Below are 24143 nucleotides of genomic sequence, written 5' to 3' on the forward strand. Positions count from 1 at the left end.
CTCTGACTCGCTGGCACAGCAAAGCTCAGATAAGGGACCCTTTTGGGGAGTGCCACCTGATGCAGGACTGTGTGGCAGCTTCAAGAATGCTAAGAAAAGCTCAGCTCTGTCTTAAGGTCAGCCGATGACTCATCTCACTTTTCCAGCATTCCTCCCTGTTGCAGACCTGTTGGTTCTGCTTTTCCTTTTGAAATATATAATCAGGAGTTACCACTCAGAAGTGCAGCAGTAACACACCTATCTACAAACAAACTACCTGAAGGTTAATGACTATGCTACATCAGTGTTGTTCTAACAAAGATTGCTCGCCAGGATTTCTGAGCTCTTCTCATGCACAATTCATCCTGTGTTCAGAATGAGATTACGCTGGCAATTTTTCAATAATTCTGGGTAAGGAACTTTCAAAGTTTCACAGTAATCTAGATGTGGTTTTGGGGCTAACTATTAAACAGACATTTTATGGTGCCATGGTTTCACATGAGCTTGTTTCACAAGTTACTCTGATAATTAATTAAGGCTTGCAGAAATCATTTATTGAGAGGATGACCCAAAGGATTACTTTTTCCCCTGCTAGTTTCACATTCTACATTTACTGTTGTTCAAAGAGAAATACAAGTATCTCATTATTTATTTCTGAAGAGATGAGAACATGATGCAGTGCTGCTCATTAAATATCCATAGTTGTTCTCTCATTGACTTCCATTAGGTCCCATTTCTACCTTTAACGATTTCTCAGTTCCCTTAATGATCTCCAAGCTAAGACCAAGCTTATTGGTTTTTTTAGTGTACTCATTGGTCAACTTGCCTTGCTGCCCAGAGTCTGCCTCAGTTCAATACTCACAACATTGACTGAAACATCTGAAGTTAAATTCTACTTGAGAAGGCAATGCAACATAATTAACCTCTTGCATCTATATTTTTTTCAATGCATCTGATTAAAGTAGTTTTCCTCCATTGGAGCTCTTGGATAATAAACTTGTAGAAAGCAGAACTGTATTGTAAGGTTTGCTTTTGTGAACCTCAATTTTGCCTCACTAATGAAACATCTAAGTTACAACTAAATGCCAGGAGCAGTAGAAGTAAACTTAATTTGTAAAAATCAACAGCAATCAATAAAGCATGCCTTAGCAGCAGCAGCTAATGCTCTGCACTTTGTCAAGAAAGCTGCTATTTACTTAACATGACAGAGTCACTTCTGAACGAGAAAGAGAAAGACCAGAGTTAGGCTGAGAGATTAAAAAGCCAGATAAATAAAAGAGGTAACATTAACAGGTTTCACAACTTGGAGTGTATTCACAAGTATGTCTTTAAAAGGAGGAGAAGGGAGGGAAAAGGACCAGTCAACTAATAACTCAGTTATGTTTTATCAGCACTTACATGTTGGAGTTTTCCCTCCCTGTTGACTGTATTATCTTACAATCTGTCATCGATACATCACCACCAAATGATGCAAATGATGGGTTAAGTGTCAAGCCACAGATACAGCCATGTTAAGCTTGATCTGAGCAGTCAAGAGAGTGGGACTGCCCTCATCCTGAGGAAACTCGACAAAAGGTTCATCAGGAGGCGTGGAAACCAGCTCAGGTAGGCTTTGGCCATAAGGAACTGGAGGAGAAAGAAGTGGAGGAGGAAGGCCTTGGTGCACAGGGAGCAGGTGTATTCCCCTGGTTCACAGGCTTCATAGACCATAGAATCACACAATGGTTTGATTTGGTTTGGAAGGGACCTTAAAGATAATGAGGTTCCAAACTTGCTGTAGTGGGCAAGGACAACTTCCACTAGAACCAGTTGCTCCAAGCCCCATCCAACCTGGCCTTGAACACTTCCAGGGATGGGGCATCCACACCTTCTGTGGCCGTTCTGTTCCAGCACTTCACTGCTTCAGAAACAGTAAAGAATTTCTTCCTAGTATATAATCTAAACCTGTCCTCTGCCAGTTTAAAGTGGTTCCCTCTTGTCCTGTCACTACATGCCCTTGTGCAAAAAGTCTCTCCAGGCTTTTTGTCGGCTCCCTTTAGGTACTGGAAGGCTGCTCCAAGGCCTCCCAGAACCTTCTGTTCTCCAGGCTGAACAACACCAATTTTCTCATCTTGTCTTCATAGGAGAGGTGCTCCAGCCTCTGATCATCTTTATGACCCTGCTCTGGACTTGTTTCAGCAGGTCCAGGTGCTTCTTTTGTTGGGATTCCCTGAACTGGATGCAGTACTCAAGGTGAAGTCTCAGAATGGAGCAAGCAGAAGAGAACAGAGAGAATTAGTGGAAAAAAAAAGGAAATGAAATGAGATCCTTAAAACTGTAAGGGTAGATGTTTGTGCCAGTACCTGCACTTCAAGGAGTGCATGAGGCAGCATTGATGAGTGGGCTGCAAGAAAATGCTTCTTTTGCTTATATCCATGCTTCCTCCTTAATTCAGGGAGATAGAAGAAATAAAACTGGAAGCAAAATCTGGTTACTGTGTTCAACAGACTATGAATTCACTTCTACACAAAATTCTGGTTTGTCCTGAAGCACTGTTTGCAGTACCACAGCTTTCTAGATTTTCATGGTATTTTTAAGGCTTAAGTGTATTACCTCCTCCCAACTACTGAACAGTTACTCACTCATTATGCTATTTAATGTAAAATGAGCGCTCATTAGATAATTTCCTTGTAAGTGCAGGTGATATTTATTTGAGACTTTAAAATTAATACTACCTTTTGCAGTGCAGAGTAAAAACATTTTTTTTTCATGACAGACAATTCCATTCCATAATGAAACTAGTGGGAGTTAGGCTCTTCACTTACATTCTGCACTCCAAATCATAAAAATCGTGCTCTGTGCTGTTTACTTAGGAAGGGAAGTAAACAGTTTCTTCTCTGCACCAAACTAAAAATATCAGTTGTAGGAAAAAACATACAAAGAAGCATTCAGCAAGTGTCATTCATCTGAAGTGTAAGAATTTGTTTTGCATTCCCTGAGAAGAACCAGATCTCCTGTTTATATTTTTGGTGTAAGTAAATGCAAAGCAAATGGGGTCAAAGTCTACTGTCAGCAAAGTTCAGCACATGGCAATCGTTCTTATCTTTCTTAGGTGGGGTTATAATTCAGAGAAAAAATTTTGCTTTGTATTTAATAAGATTAAGTTAATTATTTGACATTAGTTTCCATTTTTTTCCCTATATAGATATTTTGAAGCCAGAAATCACACAGAATCAGAAGATTCTCCTCATGAGCTCTAGAGCGAAACCTGAGTGACAAACGCAGCATGCTCCACTAAGTCACTCATTTTTAATATGGCAATTGGACAGAATTTATTTTTACTTCTTTTCTCCATATACTTAGAAAAATATGGCATAAAGCAAATCAAACAGCATATATTAGCATAAATGAAAGCCATAAAATACCTTATTATCATGATTTTGTATGAAAGATTTTATTAGCAGGCAACACAGACCAGACACTAAATCGTTTTCATTAGGTAAACGCATCTCCAAGAAGCTTCTGGCAGGGCACATGTTGTAAAGTGGAAAAACCTTCCCACTGATGCAAGTCGAGAGCATGTTAATGCGTTACGTCATTCTAAATTGGATCTTGCACTTAATGCTGATGAAGGCAGCTCCTCCAGACCTGTAGGATCGAAGTCATTAACAGGCCTCTGGACATGCTGAAGAGATAAAACAAACCCACACAGCTTTTGGCATGCAACATTACAAGTGGTAATTCTTTTGTGCATATTTACCTTGGTTGTCACAGCCGGTGCAGAAGAGCAGACGTGAGGGCAGACCTCTGGCCCACGGGGGAGATAAACTCACACACCTCCCTCATGAATGCCACACTTGACCCATTTCTGTCCACGCAGCAGCAGCCGCCCCACAAGGCCCCACTGTGGTCAGCAGTGCCCAGTGAGGCAAAGCCTGGCAGAGGATGGAAGGGTGTAAACCAACCCACCTGGTGTCTCCCTGTCTGCTCCCTCTGGGCTCAGGCACTGAGAGAGGCCTTGTCTTCACAAATGTGAAGTGCTGGGCATCCATGACACTGCTGCAGAACCTACAGGTCCCATGGCACAAGGAGCCCCTCAGCAAACAGTAAGGTAAGCTGGACACTAACTGATTATCAAGGAGTTACCAAACGTACACCTAGAATAGCATACATTCTGTCCAGCAGCATCATTCTCACTGAAAAAAAGTACTATTCTTCTCTGAGATGCCTCGGCCAAATACAAGTCTACTATAGTCCAGTTTACTGACTGGACGTACCATGGTCATATCTGACATATTTTAAATGAGTGAAGCTTTCTTAGGTTTATATTCCTGGCCACATATCTCTATTGTACTTTCATTGCCTAAAATTCAGTACAACAGTTCCTTCAGTTCAACGAAATCAGCTAACTTTGGGCTTAGCATCCTTAGCATGACAGAAGGAGTCACGCAGCAATATTGCTGACTGCAACCACCTTTTCTGATTTGGACCTTAATAGTACTAGTCTAAGCCCTGTGGAATCACCTCTGCTTAGGAAACAGTGGCTGTTTTATTTTGCTTCTTCAGGCATGCAAGAAGAACTTCCAGCATTGTTTATCTGGCTCCTGAGTGCAGATGGAGCACAGTGTTTTACACAGCAACCCTCTGCCCCCTTGCCAGTCTGACAATCACCAGCTTTCCTACTCTGACTTACCTGAATACAGCCCCGAGATTTTGCAGGCTGAGTACATACCCTTGTGGCAGTTCTAGTAAATTTCCTGGAAGCTGCAAGTCTTACAGGGACCACGAGAAAATGAAAGCTTTTACCTTGTGTATTTTTATTCTCTTAAGGTTATTCTTCTCTGCCCATTCCATCCTGTTGCAGTAAAGAAAGCATAGCTTAGACTAGATAATTAACACATTTGGGTTTTATATGAGAAAAAATTTAGATGTGATTAATCCCTCTAAAAGTGAACACAGATCTTACACTGAAGTTGAGGAAAGCTATGCAGAATTCTGGCTTAGGTTATGTTTGTGAGGGAAATATCAGCAGGACATCTGGGGAAACCCTGGCACCCAGACACTGGTAGAAGACTGCTAAGATGAACAAGATATACAATACCACAGTGACAGGAAAAAAGACATGCTTATGTCATATGTGCTCTAGAAGTTCATTTACATACATGGTCAGTAGCATAGACTCATTGAGGAATGGTTCAGACAGAATCACATTGCTTGAAAATCAAGTTGATTTTTACAAAAGCACTAATAAACAGGAGAGCTGGTGTGCAAATCCTTTCTTAATACAAAGAAGCATAAACCCTGCTTGAAAGCAGAGGGTTTCTTGATAACTGGGTACCGGTCTTTGAACTGCAATCCCTGGAGGAGTGATTCTTCTGTAGTAGAAAGGTCTCAGCCCCAAGGGGGAAATACACTAACATTGTTAGGTATACCCTGCATTCTATAGGACTGCCTTCTCCTCCAAAGTCCTGAAATATGTCACTATTCAGCAGAGAGAGATAGAATATTTCATTATACTGTGAATATGTATAGGACCCTAAAACTAGTAGGCTGACTGAAAGCAAAACACATTTATAGGTGTCTAAAATGCATTTTGAGGGATGGGTAACAGATATGGGCAACAATTATATATATTTGATAACAATCATGATTGGTACATCCAGCAAAGACTAAGAAGTCTAGGATGCAATAAATGTTCTAGTAACTTCATTAATTTTCTAGCCTGGGTGGATATACATGTATTTATCAAATCTGTATTCAATTTACAGTGAATTAAGCTACCTGTCTCTAGAGAGGTAACTCAAACAGTAGAGGCAATGCTCCTCAGCTCTACAGCAAGCTCTCACTCTCTAAAGACTGAGGTGCAGCAGTGGGCAGGAAAGCCACTCCCAGTGCTGCTGGGTCCCAGGCCCTGCATCCTCACAGAGCCAATCACAGGGCTAATATGTGACATTTGGGGAGCACGTGATGGAGCTGTGTCCTTTTTTTGAAGAGCCTTTCACACAGCATTTCTCTGCCTCTGCCGTTGCCCCTTCTGGCTTTCTCACTTCCCACTGAGTTTACAGCTCCTTCATTTTCGCTCAGCATGGCCAAGGAGCTTTCCTTGCTATTATCCCTGACCTTGAAGCTCTGTACTTGCAAGTAAGCCTTTTCCTCTACCTTCCTCTGCACAGACAGCACCTCCCACCCCTGGTCCCCATCCTGCTCTGGGTTCCTTGTACCCTCCCCACCACACCTGGGGCTGCCACCCTTGCTCCAGAAAAGCAGAGGCACTGGCTCCTGCCTGCCCCCAGCTTCCTTGGCCCTGCCCAGGCCTTCACCACTACATCTTCTCCAACAGCTCTGAGGCAGCTGCCGAGAAAATCAGATTGAGAAGAATGTTACACTGCCAGAGTGTTGAGAAGAAGGGTTTTTATGTGGGCTGCGGGCATTTCCTAAGGGCTGATGCCTATCCACACACTGGTGTGATGATTTTTTCCATGCATCATCCCTCCTATGGCCAACATGAGGCACCTATTTACAATCTGGGTCACAGTCCCTATCACTCCTACAAAACTGAAACAAATTCACACAACTGCAACTGGAAGGTCTCCAGACAATACGCTTTCTGTTACCTTTCCTTGGCAAGAAGCCTTTCCCATGAGGACCAAGATTACCACTCATTTCTGTGCTACCAAACTGCAGTTCTGGGTGGCTGCATTCCCAGCCTGCTTCTGCTGAAATGTTGCAGTTTTTCCATCTAAAGGCATATTTCAACATTAAAAGTCAAATTTGGCTAAACCTGAATCAGAAGAAAGGATTCGGATGGCAGAGGAATAATAATACATCAATTTAGCAAAGTTCTTGCTGTGAATATAAATACTGCATCAGTAATCAGCATTGATTGCTTGAAGAAAATTCAGAGTGCATGAGCACTCTGTTATCTTTGCACTGCACCTTTTCTTGTTGTGCTTGTACCAATGCATATTTTACAAAGATTAATATGCTCTCACCAAATCCATACAGTTCTATGAAACCCATAGGGACATCTGGCAAGAACTGATCACATCTTTTTTCTGCATATTCCTTGCAAACAGATTAGTAACCAGTGAAATATTCTTAAGTGAGAGGGTAAAAGAAAATGGATGTGTTATTGATGCAGAAAGGAAATCAGTGGAATTCAAATTATGAAGTTACAACATAACATCAGGTTGAGCAAAAGACCTTTCCCCCTGAATTTGGAAAGAGCAAGTAGCTGTTGAAAGAGTGCATAAAGTAGAAAGGGATCACTAAAAACTTCATTGCTAAGGAGTTATTGAATGTCTTTGGCAAACCTGTTATCATTTGCATGTTTTCCCTGACTTCACAGGAATACACGATGTGAGGTTATGTCTTACATAAAAAGGACAGAAAGGAAATGAATGCAGCTTTGTTTTACCAACTGGAAAAAGAACTATCATCAGAAGATTCTATCAAAGTCAATAATTTATTCCTTATTTGCACCTCCTCTTTGCTTGAAGAAAACCATTTATAACCTGAACTTACAACTGAAGTTATACCTTGTATCATTCCATACTATCTCAACGTACCATTAGAAAGTCAGCTTAACACAGCATCAGCAAAGGCATTAAGAGACCGATGCATATAGTTTCTGGTGACATGGATTTCACTTCAGTCAGATGCTGAACCACCCCTGGAAAGTTTGCCTATGACTGACTTGTGTAATTAGACTCTGCACTGATACATTAAATGAGATTTAGACATGAAAATTGTTAAGATACTTGAAGAAAAGCAGTCAAAAAGTTAATAATAATCATTCTAATAAAGGTCTGTTAAATTCAAGGGGGCTGGAGGGTAGTAGCCTACTTTCATGGAAGAAATAGTTTTGGAATGAGCAAAGTCTGCCCCACAGACTTTAATACATGCCACAAAAACTACCAGCAGTGTAACACATTTGGGAGATTTGCTTGGGAGTGAAGTACAGTGGCAGGAAACCAAGAGTACCTGACAGCCCTCAGGAGGGCAGTTCAAACATCTGTGTCCTTTATCCCCAGTCTAGAAGAGCTGTGCAGCTTTATGTTGACAAGCATTACAATGATCCATCCATTTTCAGAACTATCACACTAGAAAGATTTACAGCACATTTAAAAAATCTAGCACTAATTTTTTGCAAGAACATACAATGGATCACTATTAAAACACAGGTTTGGATCACTCATTTGCCCTGCTAGGAGGCAGGACTGTCACCTTCTTTGTCATCAAGACATGTAGGTGAGTGAGAGGCAAACATAACAATGGATTTATGTGGTGCAATGTAATTGTACTCTGCTTAAACCACACATCTGTATAGCCTAACATATATCATGCCCTCCTGAATTCTACTTCAAAATCCAAGAGCATATCCATCAAGACAATTACCTACATCAAAAAGAGCTGTAAATTGAATACCAGAGATCAAAAAACACAGCAAGATGGTTTCACAACAGCCTTGAAGCTCTAATCAGTTCTCCTGGGCATCACAACCTGTAAAGTACAGATTTCAGGAAAACTGCAAAAACCCACCACTATTTCAACCAACAGCACTGACCACAAATGCACCTTCACCATGTAGTGAGGAGACCTGAACAAGCTCTGATGGCATCTGGAGCAAATTCACACTGCCTGAAACCTCAATCAACTGGGAGCCAGGTCAGCACAGTGTGGGGCCTGAGATGGGGGAAGCTAATATCCCCTGTGCTTCAGCTCCCTTTTTGCTCCCATTTTGCAGTAGGATTATCAGGATGAAGAAAGTTATGGATCAAGGAGGCAACGATCATGCTAGTGGCACCTTGTTAAGTCAATGAGCTGGAGGCTGGACAGGCTGCACACTGCACATACTCCAGAGCCACTGTACACCCAGACTCCAGTCCCCAAACATCTCCAAAAGGACAGTAAGGTGATTCCTGTGAGTGCTCACCACTGAGCAACTCACTCATATCCCTGTACGTTTAGGGCCCCAAATCAGTAATTTGTGTTTGCCTTTAAACAGGCTGTGCCAGTGTGCACATTAATTTAAGCCTCAGTTACAAAGAAGAAATATGTTAATATAGAGAACAGTCATTGCCAGAAAAATACACTGGCCAGTTTCTAAAAACATGTGTGAGGGGAAGATCCACAAGCTGCAGAAATTATTGGTTCATACTTTTCCTCTAATTATCAACTCAATGAGTGCCCCTTTGTTTTTCAGGTCACTCCCCAATTACATGTTTCCTTTGTCCCACAACCTTTAATTCTTTTCCAGTGTTGCAAAATTAACTGGACAGGTTTCTTAATCTTGTGTCTACAAAGAACTTGTTGTAATTGCAATGAATGCTTTCATTTTGCTGGTGTCTGAAATACGATTTGCAGGGGAAGGGGGAGTGTGGGTTGATGCTATTCCCATCATTAATAACATTCCTGCAGGGATTGTAGTGGCAGGAGAAAAAACCCCAAAGCTTTTATATAATAACAGCATGTGTTTGCACGTGAGCTGCTCCTTTAAGAAGCCTTGGGCTACTGAAAGTAGAGGGATCCAGAGAAAAGGCAGCCCTACAGCTATAACAGAGGGCAGAGGTTAAATCTTTTGGCATATTTATCATAAAAATGGTCACTGCACACTCTCTCCCTGAAGGCTTCACTGAAATAGAAGTGTTTGCCATTGGCACTGCCCTGCTGGTAGAAGGTAAGTTCGGTGTGGGACCTTGGCAGCAATAAGATTTTTTCCTCCTATTATTTTTGGTGAGAGGGGGAAAGGAAAATTGAAGTAGACAGCAGCATTTGTGGTATGCTGACCCTGGTTACTGTGGCTACATCACCTGTACTTCTGGTGAGTAAATCAGTGAGCTGCAAGCTCTATGCATAGCTGTGGCAGTGAAGTACTTGCTACTCAGCTCTCTTTTCAAGAATTTGGGATGTAAGTTTTTGGGGGATTTTTTCACTTTTAAAGGCAATTTTATCTTCCTCTGGGGAAAGAAGTTGAAATGACTGATAATCTCTCAATAAAATTGTACTGCTTGTTTTGTGGGTTGTGATGGCTGTCTTATAATCAAACATGATAGCTCCAAAAAAACCTATAAACTGTTAGCATACATCCAGACTACATTAGTAGCACTTCAATTAATGGCTGCTGGGTAAAAGGTAACAAATCATATCAATTTAATTTAGCCACTGTGATCTTTTCTTGTGATATGCCACTTGTTGTGAGACTGCAACAAAACTGTGAATTTTTATCTACCTGGCAGCTAGGAAAGGCTTATAGCTGGGATTATGCTGGTGTCAGTCCCAGGGCCTGGGATCCCGTCCTGCATAGTGCTGCTCAGAGGGGGATGTGGGAATCATGGGGCCCAACAGCAGAGGAGGAGAAGCTGTAAGCACCATCAGAATGAGCTCATTAGATCACCCCATGAACATGGACCAAGGGTGCTCACCTTCCCCTTGCAGCCAGGCTCATATCTGGCCGCAAAGGAAAGCTGGAAATGCTGTCAGACACTCTTCCTTGGAAGAGAAAGGAAAAAGCTTCTATTTCTTGCCCAGGGGCAGGCTGCTGCCTAAAGAGAGTCCAGGGCTAAGCCTGGCTGACAGTCCCTGAGCCATGTGCACAGCCTGGCAGGGCCTGGCAGGTTCTGCACTCCAATCCTGAGGGGTGGGAAGCAGCAGGAGGACAGGGACAGCACTGGGCGCTGGCAGGACCTGCTCGTGGCACCACAGCCCTGCCAGCCCTGACCTGCGCCGGGGTCTGCAGCCTGCTGGGGACCTGCAGCTGTGGAAGTTCAAGCAAAGCACTCCCTGGTAACCTTCAGTTTAAACTAGCTATAGTCTGATACATTTATGTTTTACTAAACACAAGTATTTTCCATTGGGTTTTAGGCAGTATGTGCCCAGTAGATTGGCAATAAAACTTTATTATTGTCATTTGGGTTAGAAGACCAAGCTAAATAATCAAGGATTAATTCACTTTCTGAAACATTCTGAGACAAAGGCAATAGGACCTCTCCTTTTTTTATGGCAGCGTCTAAGTGCAGTTTGCAAAAAAAGGTTGCGGTGAAGAGCTACATTCACTTTATTAAGTGGACACATTTGCTGATCTAAAAACAAAAATTCAAAGCTTTTTTTTTAATTTAGTAAGTTCTCTATTTGTACACTCATGCTGACCTTCAAGATAGCAGAATCTGATAAAGCCTGAGGCTTCCAAAAACAGGGAAAAGATAGAAAAAAAAAAAAGCTGATATAGTAATAACTCTCAGCTCTACTCTAAATATGCTCAGAACATATCTCTCCTAAAGGCTTCTCTGCATTTGGGAAAGCTGACAGCAGTTTTACCCTGTGGGTGGGAGGTAATCTGACAGGGAGGAAATAAAAACAGCCGATCTCAAATGGCTCCAAACTTTTCTCCTGGAAATATTTTGTTATATGTTGTGTAATGATAGACACACATCAGCTGTTACTATGGTTATGCCATCAGCCATTAATGCAATTAAGGTAGAAGCAGGATTTTTGACTAGAAAAAAATCATCCATCTTATGTAACTGCAGAATTAAGACAAGAAGCATAAGTAACTACACTACTTTACAGAATTAGGGGATATGGATTTTTTCTGTGCTACATCATTTCTTTTTCCAAGAAGAACACAAAGAAAAAGACATAGTGCCTCTCATCTAACTGAAACTTAGAGACTGGATGTTGAGTCAGAGCCTCATCAGAGCTAAAATAATTCAGGTCACTTTGAAAAGGGCATTAAAGGACAAAGCCTGAGTTTAAACCAGTGAAGGATGGATTTCAGGGTGGCACAGCTCTGTGCTGGCTGAATAGTTTGGGTTGCTTGGATCCCTCTCTGAGTACCAACATAAACTTATTTTTTTTAAATCTATCAGTGACTGCTTTTCATAATTAGATTATTCCTTTTCATGTATAGTCTATTGACATGGGGCAGTAATGAGATTGAGCTGGTGTGATTCAAGCACTGCGTAGACTTCCCTGAGACAGAAGCCCAAAGGGAGGCAGGCTGACTGAAACATAGCTGAGGGATTTCTGTTCTTAAACAAAAAAGAATGTTTTAATTTATATTAAATACAAACCATTTCTCTATCAAAGTCAGGCCTGGATATGTGTACACCAGCAGCACGTGCAGGCTCTCAGCTCTCCTGAAACTGCCTCCTCCACATCTCCCTTGCTCTGAACCCTGAACCATGTGTCCCTGCATGGAGCCTGACAATCCAGTTTCTCTTGTTATAACAAAAGGCAGAATTACAAATACGATCAAACCAGTTCTGCCCCACATGACTGATGAAGTCTGAAGCGCTGGCTTGAGCTGTCACCTACAACTTCTCTTCTGAAAGCTTTTGTAATTTGCGTGCAGACTGACCACTACAGATCTATTCCCTGAGCATAAGATTCCACTTTAATTACTGTTCTCTCATCAAAGAAAACAGCAGCGTCATTGTAGATATTTTCCATGTCCAGTTGAATCACACCAAACAATTCTGTCTTTCAGCCCTGCTTGGTTTCTGTCTCAATGGCTTGACAATTATTTCTTTCCGAAAAATCAAAGAGCTCCGAACTCCCAGCAATCTTCTGGTTCTCAGCATTGCCCTGGCCGACTGCGGCATCTGCATCAATGCCTTCATCGCTGCCTTTTCCAGCTTCCTCAGGTATGGCAGAAGGGTTTTCCTGAAGCATGCTCAGGAGAACCACATGAAAATTAACAGCTTAAGTTCTAAGAGGTCTAACTAATTAAATATCGCTCTTCCTACCGTAACACGTAGCCAACCTTCTCATTCCCTCAATCTGAAACAGCAAAACAAAACTCTATGTGGTTCTACCAGGCAAGTAGAAAAGCAGATTTTACTGCATATAATTATTGACAGATTATGAGACCGACTAGAGAAGACATTTAACCAGACAGCTTTACCAGTTATAGAAGCTACTTGAGTATCAAAATATCACTTCACTAAACCTCTAGATTGACCCCAAATTTGTCTGCAAGTCTGTATCTATTTGTTGTGTTGCGCTGACTTGCACAAATTGACAATTTGGCTCCTCACAAAGAGGGCAAATCTTGAAGACCTAGATAATTGGATGAAACGTACATTTCAAATTTAAAAACCCCAACTTTTCAATACACAGATGCAGGGTTATATTTTCTTCTCAGTATTAAGAATACAAATAGCTGTTGTACTGTAAGAGACACCACAGCAAGAAAAATGCTGGCAAATGCCTAAAAGCAAGCACAGTAACATCTTTCACAGTGTTTCTCAGACAGATAGCATAAGCACAGGCTATCGTTTTACCCTCTCTGTTAATGCAATTTCCAAACATGTCTTCACCTTTCTCTGTCGTTTTCTTAATATATTCCTTGTTTGTTGACAGATACTGGCCCTATGGCTCCGATGGCTGTCAAATCCATGGATTCCATGGCTTCCTGACAGCACTGGCCAGCATTAGCTCCAGCGCTGCCGTCGCCTGGGACCGATACCATCACTACTGTACAAGTAAGGGCTTCAATTTACCTCACAACCTTACCCACATCCTGCAAAAAGCTGGCTTAGATTTCTGAGAATCAAAGCAAGCACACAGTTATTATTTGTGTATCTTATATATAAGTTTGTTTATCTTACACACTAGATAGAGCAAATATAAAAAGTTTCTCCAAAGGACCTCTTCCCATACAGGAGGCAATCATCAACCACCTGCAGGAGACACTTTCTCATCATCATCGCATCCAGTTTGTGACCCTCTTGCCATGCTTTCTCTTAACCCATTGGTAATCTTTAAAATAAAATCCCCTCAAAAAATCCAACTCCTCATATTGAAGAAAAATCTATTCATCTTGGGCTTTCATCCAACACCCTGCTGTGCACCAAACAGATCATCATGTCCATGCAGAGTTTACTAATTATAGAGAAATTTGGTGTAAGCAGAGAGCTGCCTCTGCAGAGATGGTGACTGGAACAGAGCCCATGCAGAGGCATGATCGGGCAGACAGAGCTCAGCAGCCCCTTTGTGCAACACACAGGTATTTTGGGGTGCAAGAGACATCTGTACCCACACAGCCTTTCAGGCACAGCCTACATGTGATTTTAGCAGCAAATGGCAAAACACACCCAAACCACACAGGGAATATAGTCAGTCTGATGATCCTGCTGAGGGTGGAAAGGCTGCCAACATTTTTGTTCTGCAATTTTTACAGGAATTCAGCTCAGGAAAAGATATGTATTTTTTCATGTCTAGACAAAGGCCCCAAATAATGCAGGCTGTGAGCGAAATCCATACTAACACCCCTTGGACACTGAAATGCATTTGGAGCTGGGAGAGGAGCATCTGTATTTTACGAGAGAGCCTGAAAATAAGCATGTCTGGGAAAGACATTTTACTCTGCCACATTGGCTTTAATGCTTTTGTGTCATGCACTCCTCCAGTCAAGAGCATACAGTACATTAAGAGCACAGGCAGAAGAACCCTAAGGGCACGAGCTTCTTTACTTTGCTCCAATTGTTACAAACTGATAGCCAAACATGGCTCCTATAGTGAACATTTTGAACAACAAAACAAAACCAGAAACCCAGAAGATGCTCATGCCCTGTGGTTATTCCAGTAAAACCAGCCCCTGCTAGTTCAATTCTTCACATGCTGATTGCAAAAAAGATTAAGTCATATTTCATAGATATGCCATACCAAGCCTACAGGCTATACTGTGTTCTCAATCCATACATTAAACTCCTGTTGACACTGGTGAGAGTTGCATGCCTGTACAGAAGGTACAAAATAGCTTTACCTAAAAATCAAAGCTATCAGCCTTTTATCTTCATTCCCCAAGATCTGGTACTCCTTCCAGACTCAATTACATCATCCCCAGGCTTTTTTGTTATGTCCACACTGTTTCCCAAAAACAACTTTGTTGTGGCATTCCTCAGCTTTGCACTTGATTATCCACTATCCGTATTTCTGGGAAGAAAGAGCTGATGAGAATGTGAGAGATTACTATGATGATAGGATAACTTGGAACTTTACAACCATTCTGTATGCTAATAACACAAATTTGCTCACCAACATTCTGAAAATTGACCAGGTTTTTAGATTTGGAAGTCAGCACAACCCTAAGTGACAAAGCACTACCTTTAAAGTGTATTGGTAACTAGACAAGTCACCCACCAGAAATCAGGTTGACATTGCTTGGCATATGGAAGAAAATAGTATTATCACCCCATATGACGGAGAAGGTCAAGATATTTTATTCTCCCCTCCCTTGTTTTTTTTTAACTTCCAGGCAACCATACTGGGCAACTCTCTTTTCATCCCCTAAGTGTGGTTCTGGGGTTTATGAGATGCTACTTTCACAGCAAAGAGGAGAGAACTACAGAAATAACCTAAAACTATGCAATGAGAGTAGAAAAAGCAGGCGATTCCGAAGGGTATCAATGTCAATCTCTAGCAAGATGGGAAAAAAAGCTCTTAAAATTTGATCATTGGGGGCAAAGGAGAAAACAGAAGTAGTTTTATGTAAGTGCCTGATGGTGAAGAAGAAAAGCACAAATTCTGAGGAAGCTGCCTCTCAGCAGCCAAGTATTCAGGAGAGAAGGTGACAGTTCAAATCAAGGTAGACATTGTCAGTTCTCCCTCTCTGACCATTCGTGGTGCCATCAGAAGCTTGTGAAGAGGAGAAGGATCCTGGTCAGTTCATAAGTGCAGCATACAGTTACAAAATTAAAAGGAAAGAAAAAAATACCAAAGATTTTTAACTTGCATTTAAGAATTATGAGGAAACAGTAAATCTGAAGTGATTTATATCAGTACTTCTCTCAATATTTTAAAAGAGAAGACAACAAAACTAGCAGGGATTTCACAGCAGCACTCAATTTCAAAAAGTAGAGTTATAGTGACTTTTATCTAATCCTTAACAACCAAGGTAACCTGGGTTGCTCCAATTGAAGCTGTCAGCTCTGTCAAATTAGGAGTAAATCCTAGACTCCTGTCACACTGCAGCCACCCTGCCACATTCCCTTCATCTAGCTTTGCACCTGTATCAGTTTTCCCTGACAAGATGTCAATGTTTGTACAGATCTTGAATTTTTCTCTGAAGCAGGAGGCAATCACCAAGACAGTTCTAAGATCATGGAGAACCACAGGGAAAAAAAATCCCTTAATTAAGTTATTTTAAAGAGCTTTTTATAATTATATGCACAAAAGTAGCTGTTACACATTACAGCTTTCTTATTCCTACAAAAAATGAATACTTGTGAGCACCAGTGACTGGTGCTTTTTGCACTGCAGATGAAGTAGGTACTAACACCTATTTTACTTATGACTGATATATATTCTTGATTAGCAGATTTTCAGATATTTCTGTCTTTGACAAACTTAGCTAATTTTAAATGATGCATGTCATAAAGTTTGGTATAAACCATACTGTCCTGGAACATATTGTAACTTAATATTATACAGTTATAATAACCATTTGCAAGAATGAGGAAAAGGGACTTTTTCCCCCTCCATCATAGAAAATCCTGTTGACCTTTTACTTGAGACACTGCTTTTGAACAGCAGACTGAAATCTAGCTGAAAGTTAGCCACAGTGTCAGAGATGTATTTTTCACTTTGCAAAAATCAGCTAAATGTTTGAATAAATCATAAATCTTACAAAAAAAAAAAAAAAAAAAAAAAAGAATGTTTCCACAAACTAAACATGGAGATATAGTTTATGATTATATCACTAAAAACTGGCCATCATGATCAAAAGGATTAAGGTTCCCTGCTCTATATAGCACTTCCTAAAAGTTCAGCTTCTGGCATTACAATTTTAGTAATCTTTGAATGATGGGGGAGCACTCTTTCTGTTCCAAAGCAATTAGAGAAATCATTTTAAATTCCCTGTATTAATATTTCACTGTGTGGAAAAGAGAGGCTTCCTTTTTGCTTTTCAAAGAGAGAAAACCAGAGCACAAGAGCGATTAGACTTAAAAGGACCAAACTGCCAGCACTGGGCCCTAATTAGGAATTATATCTGTAAGCATATGCTGAACTCCCTACATATGATTTAATTGAATTAGGACCTACACGCCTATTACATTAAATTTTATCAGGCCAAGAGAAGGTATTTAAGGTAAAGCAATGGCCTACTGTGCACAAAAACCACTGAACTGCTCTCAACTTGAGCTCTTGCTCTTGGCTTTCTCAGGGGAGAAAACATTTTTGCCACGTGAACACAGCAGGATTCTTTCACTGTTCTTGTACTGAAAGCGTTTTTTCTGAGTAAAACCAAAATAATCTCAAGCTTGTGTAATTTTACATTCACACATTTTTAGCTACTTCTGATGTGTGTGTAAATATTTTCTGGAGGGTCAACCAGCAGCTGATTTCACCAGGTCTACTTCACCATTAATCTCATTTTGCAAAAGGTCAAAGCCAAAAGGAAAAATTTAATTTTGTTAGTTCTGATTCTCTCCTCTTTGAGCATCGAAAGTAGGCCCCTTAAGTGTGAGAGGAGAGAAAAGATGAGCTCAGCCCCAGAAACGAGCTTTCCAAAGGCAGGCTGTTGAGACATGCCTGGTGCCAGCCTCCATTACAGCATAGTTCTTTTATTCTGCATCTATAAGAAAATTATGATCCCTAACTCCCATGGAAAAGTAACTAAAATAAACTTTTCCTCACAGTTTTTCACAGAAAAGGCACAAACACTAAAGTAAGAAGGTGCTTAGGCTACATTGCTTCTTTGGACTGGGAGTTTAATAATAATTACAAATTACTAAAAAGTTGCACTTGTATTTCTAGTCTCCTAAATCAAAAACTATTATTTTATTTTCATCTATGTAATTCTAGAGTCATTTTATGCCAGTACTACAAAGCAATATTTAAGCCTTTGCAGCCAAAGTATATCTTCTATGTAGTAATCATACAAAAGACAGATATTAGTCCGTATTAATAATTCTTCATTAGTACTTATTCCAAAATAATGTTTTAAATTACTAAAAAAGTAAAATGTTTTTTGCAACTACCAAATATAAAACCTAGACTATTTCATACAAAGGATTTTAATTCTCCTTTGTATTTAAATTGCAATGTGTACAACTGTCTTTTCCCATTATTAATTTTGAACACCTGCACCAAACGAATTTTCCAAGTTGATTTTTAATGCAATTCAAACTTCAATTTTTTTCCCCTGAAGAACCTCTGGAAGATAAGAAAAAGGAGAGGGATGGAATCAGAACTCCTGTAAAAGGGCAGTTTCACTAACATCCTTTATTTTCCTTTCTTAAAATATACAAGAACAGTACAACACAAAATAGCTACTGTAGAGTTTGTGGTTCCTCCTGGAGCTGCTCCCTTATGGGGATCTCCAGCCTACGAGGCCCCCACATGTCCTTCACCCACGAGTCAGCCACGTCTGACCCCATGGCAGGGACTCACCTCATGCACCTCATCCCCCGTCCTTCACCTCTGAGGGAAAGTTCAGAATTGGCCTGAATCTTCCTGCCTCCTGTCATGATGCTGCTGTCTAAGGGCAGACAAAAAGATTGCTTCCCAGCCTCAGTGAAAATTGCATCACTACTTGTCCGTAATGGGAGATTTGATTAGAAAGGAGTGCTGAGGAAAGTCACTGTTCTCCTTGCTGGTGCTGCTGGCGTCATGGGCTGCTCAGCACAGCCAGGATGACAGACGTGGGTCTGTAACAAAATTATCCAGATCTTTTTACATGCAAGCAGCGAGACTAGCACAACATCCTGCAGCAGCAAGGAATCCTGACTGCCTTCTCCATGAATAAATACTTCCTGTGTCTTCTGAAGTTTCCAATCTTTCATTTCATTTCATTCCTATGGTATTTGATGGAACTGGATGAGATGGGCACAAGGGAACACTTTATTATAAAATTAGAAAAAAAATTACTAATGCTGAGCTTCACATTTCCGAGGATAAGTGATGATCTTAGGGGAAAAATTACTTGTCCAGCAGTAGTTTTAGAACAAGCTCTGTTGTCAGGTTGTATATATATATACACACATGTATATTGATGACCAGTAATTTTAGAAAAGGGTGTATTAGATATCCCCACATGCCCTGCACTCCTGGCCAGGCAGGAAGGAAGTAGGCAGGGGCTGGGGAGTGTGTGCAGAGTCACGTTTCTGATCTGACCCACACTCTGCAATGGGACTCTGTTTCTTCAAACGCTATTTATTGCATCACCCTGTTCATTCTACTCTCTGCCTCATCTGTGTCCTTAAACACATTCCCAAAACACAAGAATATAATGTTCATAACAGCAGCTGTATCTCCAACGTGGTGCAAAACCGAGCAGCAATACAGCGTTTGTCCCAGTAAAACACACAAAAGGGAAGTACAGTTCGCTGTTTCCTAAAAGCTTCCTTCATATTTTATGCAAGACTGATTCCTCCAGACTTGGGTCAGCTTCAGGATACAAAACACAGACACCTGCTTGTTTCTGCCTGAGGCCCAAGGGCCTGACAGCTGTTTCCAGTGGTTTTGTTCGGGGCATGGAGAGCGTCTTTTCTCTTCCACAGGGAGCAGGCTGCAGTGGAGCACGGCTGCCTCCATGATGGTGTTTGCATGGCTGTTTGCTGCCTTCTGGTCCATAATGCCCTTACTGGGGTGGGGAGAATACAACTACGAACCCCTCCGAACCTGCTGCACCCTGGACTACAGCAAAGGGGACAGGTGAGGGCCAGGGCCAGCTCCCACAGGAGCAGAGTGGAGGCTGTCATCCCCTAGGATGGTCTTGGTGGCACACAAAACCCCCAGCTGTGCCCACCACTGTTGCTGGGGGAGATGTCCCTGCCCAGCAGCTGGGACAAGCCAGGCATCACCCAAGGCTGCCTGGACTTGCATGGTGGCATGTGGAACAGCTAAAGTCAGCTTCCTCTGTGGGAAAGGAGGGTGCTCAGCTTTCTGAAACTCCCTCACTCATCTATACACTGCATCTCTTCTGGGTTTAGGGCTTGAAACTCTTTCAGAATGCTTTTGGCTTTATGCAGTCCAGCACAGATGTCCACGTAGGGGTGTTTGAGTTTAGAATACAAACAGCTGTTGTGATTTTCGACACAATCCATCCCGCACACAACAGCATGGCTTAACTGGCCATCAGCAAATGCTGCACATTGACAAAACTGGTTTTACCAATTTAAAAATACAGTTTGGTATATACTTACAGCAAGTTTACAGGGATGCACTCAAGAGAAATTAACACCCTCTTTTTTCTTTCCCTCCTCACCTTTTCCAGAAACTATGTCACATTCCTTTTTGCTCTGTCCACTTTCAATTTCATGATCCCAGGCTTCATCATGATGACGGCTTATCAGTCCATACACCAAAAGTTCAGGAAAACTGGGCACTTTAAGGTAAGAAAGCTCCCTCAGCCCCTGCAATCGCCTGCATCCAGTAGAGACAAAGTCCTTAAAAAAACCCAATTTCTTTCACAAAGACTTTGACTCAGCTCCTTCTGTGCTAACCCCCCAGTGCTACTTAAGTAGGAGGGTAGAGCAACACAGGATGAGGCCATTCAGAAAGTTCATGGAAACACCATCCTTGGAAATGTCAGCATTTTACCAGATGGCCACATGTGCCCTGACCTAGTGCTGATTCCCCATCAAAGAGGGAGTTGGACCAGTCATCCTGAAGATTCCCTTCCATCAACACTGGTCCAACTCTCCTCAAAAAACAAACACAGAGCTTACAGAATATTTGCCAATAGCATATCAATATTTATCCAGAGAAATTTATCTCTGGAAGGATTGCTAGTTCCTGCTTTGCTACAGGTCTTTGGTTTATGGTTGAGGAAGTCAGACAGAACTGCAGCTCTGCAAGGAAACACGCAGGCACCCCATGGGGGAGAAGGGCCTTCCCGTACACACTGTGTTTACACTTGGCTGAGGAAATTCAGAAATCTTTATGAGCTGGAAACAAAGGAATGGTTCTGGTGTGGCAGGTTTATGGGAATGTAATGTGGTGATTATATGAGTTGTTTGCTGAGGTGCAGGCCATACAGTCTGGGGCACTACACATGGCTGGTGGTCACAGCCTGACCCATGCACTCAGTAAAGACAGTCAGTTCTCAAGAGAAATGTTATATCGACAGAGACAGCCAGGCAGACTTGTTTGTAGCTGACTGGAATAAATACATGTGCCCTCTATATATTTATTGAACAAATCTTAGTGTTCATTATTATGTTTATTACTTTTTTCCAGAGAGTTTAAATGCACTAGAATGTGATTTCTTCCTCACGATATTCTGTAGCTGTGCAGACAAGTTACAATACAGAAAATTTAAGGATAAAATTATCACTTCCTTAGTCATTAATATTTGTAAGATACTTGGGAACAGCTGGCCATGAACACCATGGATAGGGCCCTAGCATGAAGGACAGAGGAATCTTACTACCACAACACAGCTACTGCATGCATCTGTTGCACCACCATAGCAGTGGCTTCACACAGTTTGTCTGCGAGACCATCTAAGAAGTCAGCAAAATATCATTCCTTTTAATCTGCTTTTCGATTTTCACATTGCTCTCTCCTCTCAGCAGCAATTACTGGCCACGGCTTCTATATCTAGCACACACTGATTTGTCTGATATACCCTAAGGTGTTTTGCCACCTCTGCCACTCCCCACCCATGCCCAGGATCAAGGCCTTGGTGCTGCTGCACTGTGCTATCCCATATCCTGTTGGCTGATCCTCTCCTGCTGCTGAACACAAACCACGGTCTCACAGGACCTCTCCCACCCATTTGTTGTAGCATGTGATTGTGAAACAAAAAGAAACCTATTGCTCTTGTTTTTCAGTTTAATACTGGTTTACCATTGAAGACGCTGGTCATTTGCTGGGGTCCCTATTGCCTCCTGTGCTCCTATGCAGCAGTGGAAAATGTGATGTTCATTCCACCAAAATACCGCATGGTACGTCAGTGCCACCTCAGAACCCAAACGATGGCATTCTCCTTACTCTCCTCTCTCTGTCTCTATGAACAATGCCAGTTTACTGATAACTGGGTTTACCTGTAAAAACATATGTAAGAAGTAGTCCTTTTCCTCAAAGCATTCTGTTCATCTACCATTTTTTAGTGAAAACAGGTAAGCACAGTGATATAACAGGCATTGCATTACTGCTTTGATCAAGCAAAAATGTAGGAAGTCGGGATATTTTTCTTCAGCACTTAGTCAGGGGTCTGTAGCCTGTACTGTTCTATGCCATGTAGGAGCATTTTGTGGCACCAGCTCAGAATTTACAGTTATAAAGAAACTGTTTGTCTCATTCATATTTCTAATACTTCTCTCTCCTCAAGGAAGCTGTAATTAATCACTCCTAAGGTTATCCTGCCTCATTTTTCCCCTTTCTTTTATGAGTCTTGGCTCCAAAACCACTATTGGGACTCAGTAATATCCCATCAAACCTTTCAGCTTTCATTCAGTGCCCCAAAATCAGCCCAGTTTCAGGTCACCAAATGCATTACTGTAATCAGTATCCCACATTAAATGTGTTAGCAACATCAGCCTCTTCATCCATCGGTCCAAAGGTGTCCATGGCACACCTTCCACTCCTCCTAAGTGTTTGTATTCACTCTCAACTGAACTATCCCTGTTTCAGGCAATGCCAACCAAAATTCTTCCTCCTGGAGACTGTAATTTCCTGAGTAGGACTTGCAACCAGCCAAACTGCTTTAACTTCTCCTCTCTCTGGGAGTAGCAAGCTAATGCCATTGGAAACAGGCTTTTTTTTGGTAAAGGGAAACTGAACATAGGCTGAAATCAGCCCATTGGCTTCTCGGTGTGTTTTCCTAGTAATAAATATTGTGTCTCATGACAGATTCCTGCCCTTATTGCCAAGACTGTGCCAACAGTGGATGCCTTTGTATATGCCCTGGGAAATGAGAACTACAGAGGAGGAATATGGCAGTTCCTCACAGGACAGAAGATTGAGAAAGCAGAGGTTGATAACAAAACTAAATAATCCATTATGGCATTAAACAAAATTACTGTGAGTACATCGCTGAAAGCAAAATTCAAGAGAAAACTGAGTGCATTCTCTGATATGTATGTGCAAAGGTGGTTCCACATTGGAAAGGCTGTGCATTGGCTACACACAATGAAGGATGGAAAGAAAGCCCTCCAGATAACTGTCCAAACCATCATGAGCTGCTTGTCAAACAAGCTGCCTTAAATCCATGTTGATTGTCATCAGTCTCATTTTATATGTCACTGCGAATAAAATATATGCTGGAAAGCATTTATTTTCTCCTCATAAAAGCTATCATAAAGCTCAGCAAATTAACTGAAGTAGGATATTCATTTATCCAGTGAGGCCTCATCAGATCAATCTGTGCAGGTTGTCCATATGGTAATGTCTGGATTACTAAAAGATTAAACCAGTAGCCAGTATTAACCACGTCTGTATAAATAGCTTGTTCATCTGAACAACTCATTTTCAATGCACCCAGAACAGGAGTTTCCAAATTTCTATCATGAATCTGACATCCTAGTTCCATAAAAACATTTTAGTGAGCATATTTCCCCAGTAAGGAATATTAGCTTGGCTCCCATTCAAATGAATCACTGGGTGACATTCAGCTTTGTCACACACTAAACTACATCAGATTTTGCAGCTGCTGCCTAGCAGGACAATCAAAAGCTTATAGTCCATCATAAACATTCATCTTTTTGTTGAACATTGAGCGAGAACTAAAGGGAGGTATGAGTCAGATTCTGTTCAAAAAATGTCATAAGAATAAAAATTAACTTCACATCTTCCATTAAATTCCCCTATGGTCTACGTAAGGGAAAGCAATCACTGAATCAGTTGTGATTAAAGAGTCTGAGCAATTAAAAAGTCACTTTCATAATTATCAGAATTCATATGTATTTTAAACTACCAGAAATGTCCGTTTTAAACACTTGTATTTGCTCATGTTGCTCATATTGCTCATGGAATGAAAAACTGTCAGTTGATGTTGTCTGGTATTACAAGATGCGTCTCAGAATTGCCCATTTGTAAAAAAATACGTGCACAACACAGATTAGGAGAGATAGTGTGTACAAAAAAAGCAAACCTAATTGATACTTACAGGGGTCATATGGTTCATTTCCAAGCATTGACAGTGAAAGGGTTTTTGAAACTAACCAAGGAAAAAATTGATCCATCCTTTTGATGCCTTCCAACATACTTAAAGGGAAACCAGTTGTTTATGGGTT

At 41.3% G+C, this 24143-nt stretch overlaps 1 protein-coding gene across 1 annotated transcript; it reads left to right on the top strand.

Moving 5' to 3' along the window:
- The first annotated feature begins 9425 nt into the window (after positions 1–9425).
- On the top strand, positions 9426–23900 carry RGR (retinal G protein coupled receptor). The gene is made up of 7 exons (XM_042033646.1): positions 9426–9637; positions 12446–12602; positions 13321–13442; positions 19464–19617; positions 20180–20297; positions 21741–21854; positions 22762–23900. Exons 1-7 carry the CDS (start codon positions 9559–9561, stop codon positions 22903–22905), a joined length of 888 nt encoding a protein of 295 aa, XP_041889580.1. The 5' UTR covers positions 9426–9558; the 3' UTR covers positions 22906–23900.
- Positions 23901–24143: the final 243 nt, after the last annotated feature.

Source organism: Corvus kubaryi, unplaced genomic scaffold (genome assembly GCF_017639235.1).
Source record: "Corvus kubaryi isolate FWS band 111438036 unplaced genomic scaffold, C.kubaryi_AGA036_p1.0 37357, whole genome shotgun sequence".
In the NCBI taxonomy this organism is placed as follows: Eukaryota; Metazoa; Chordata; class Aves; order Passeriformes; family Corvidae; genus Corvus; species Corvus kubaryi.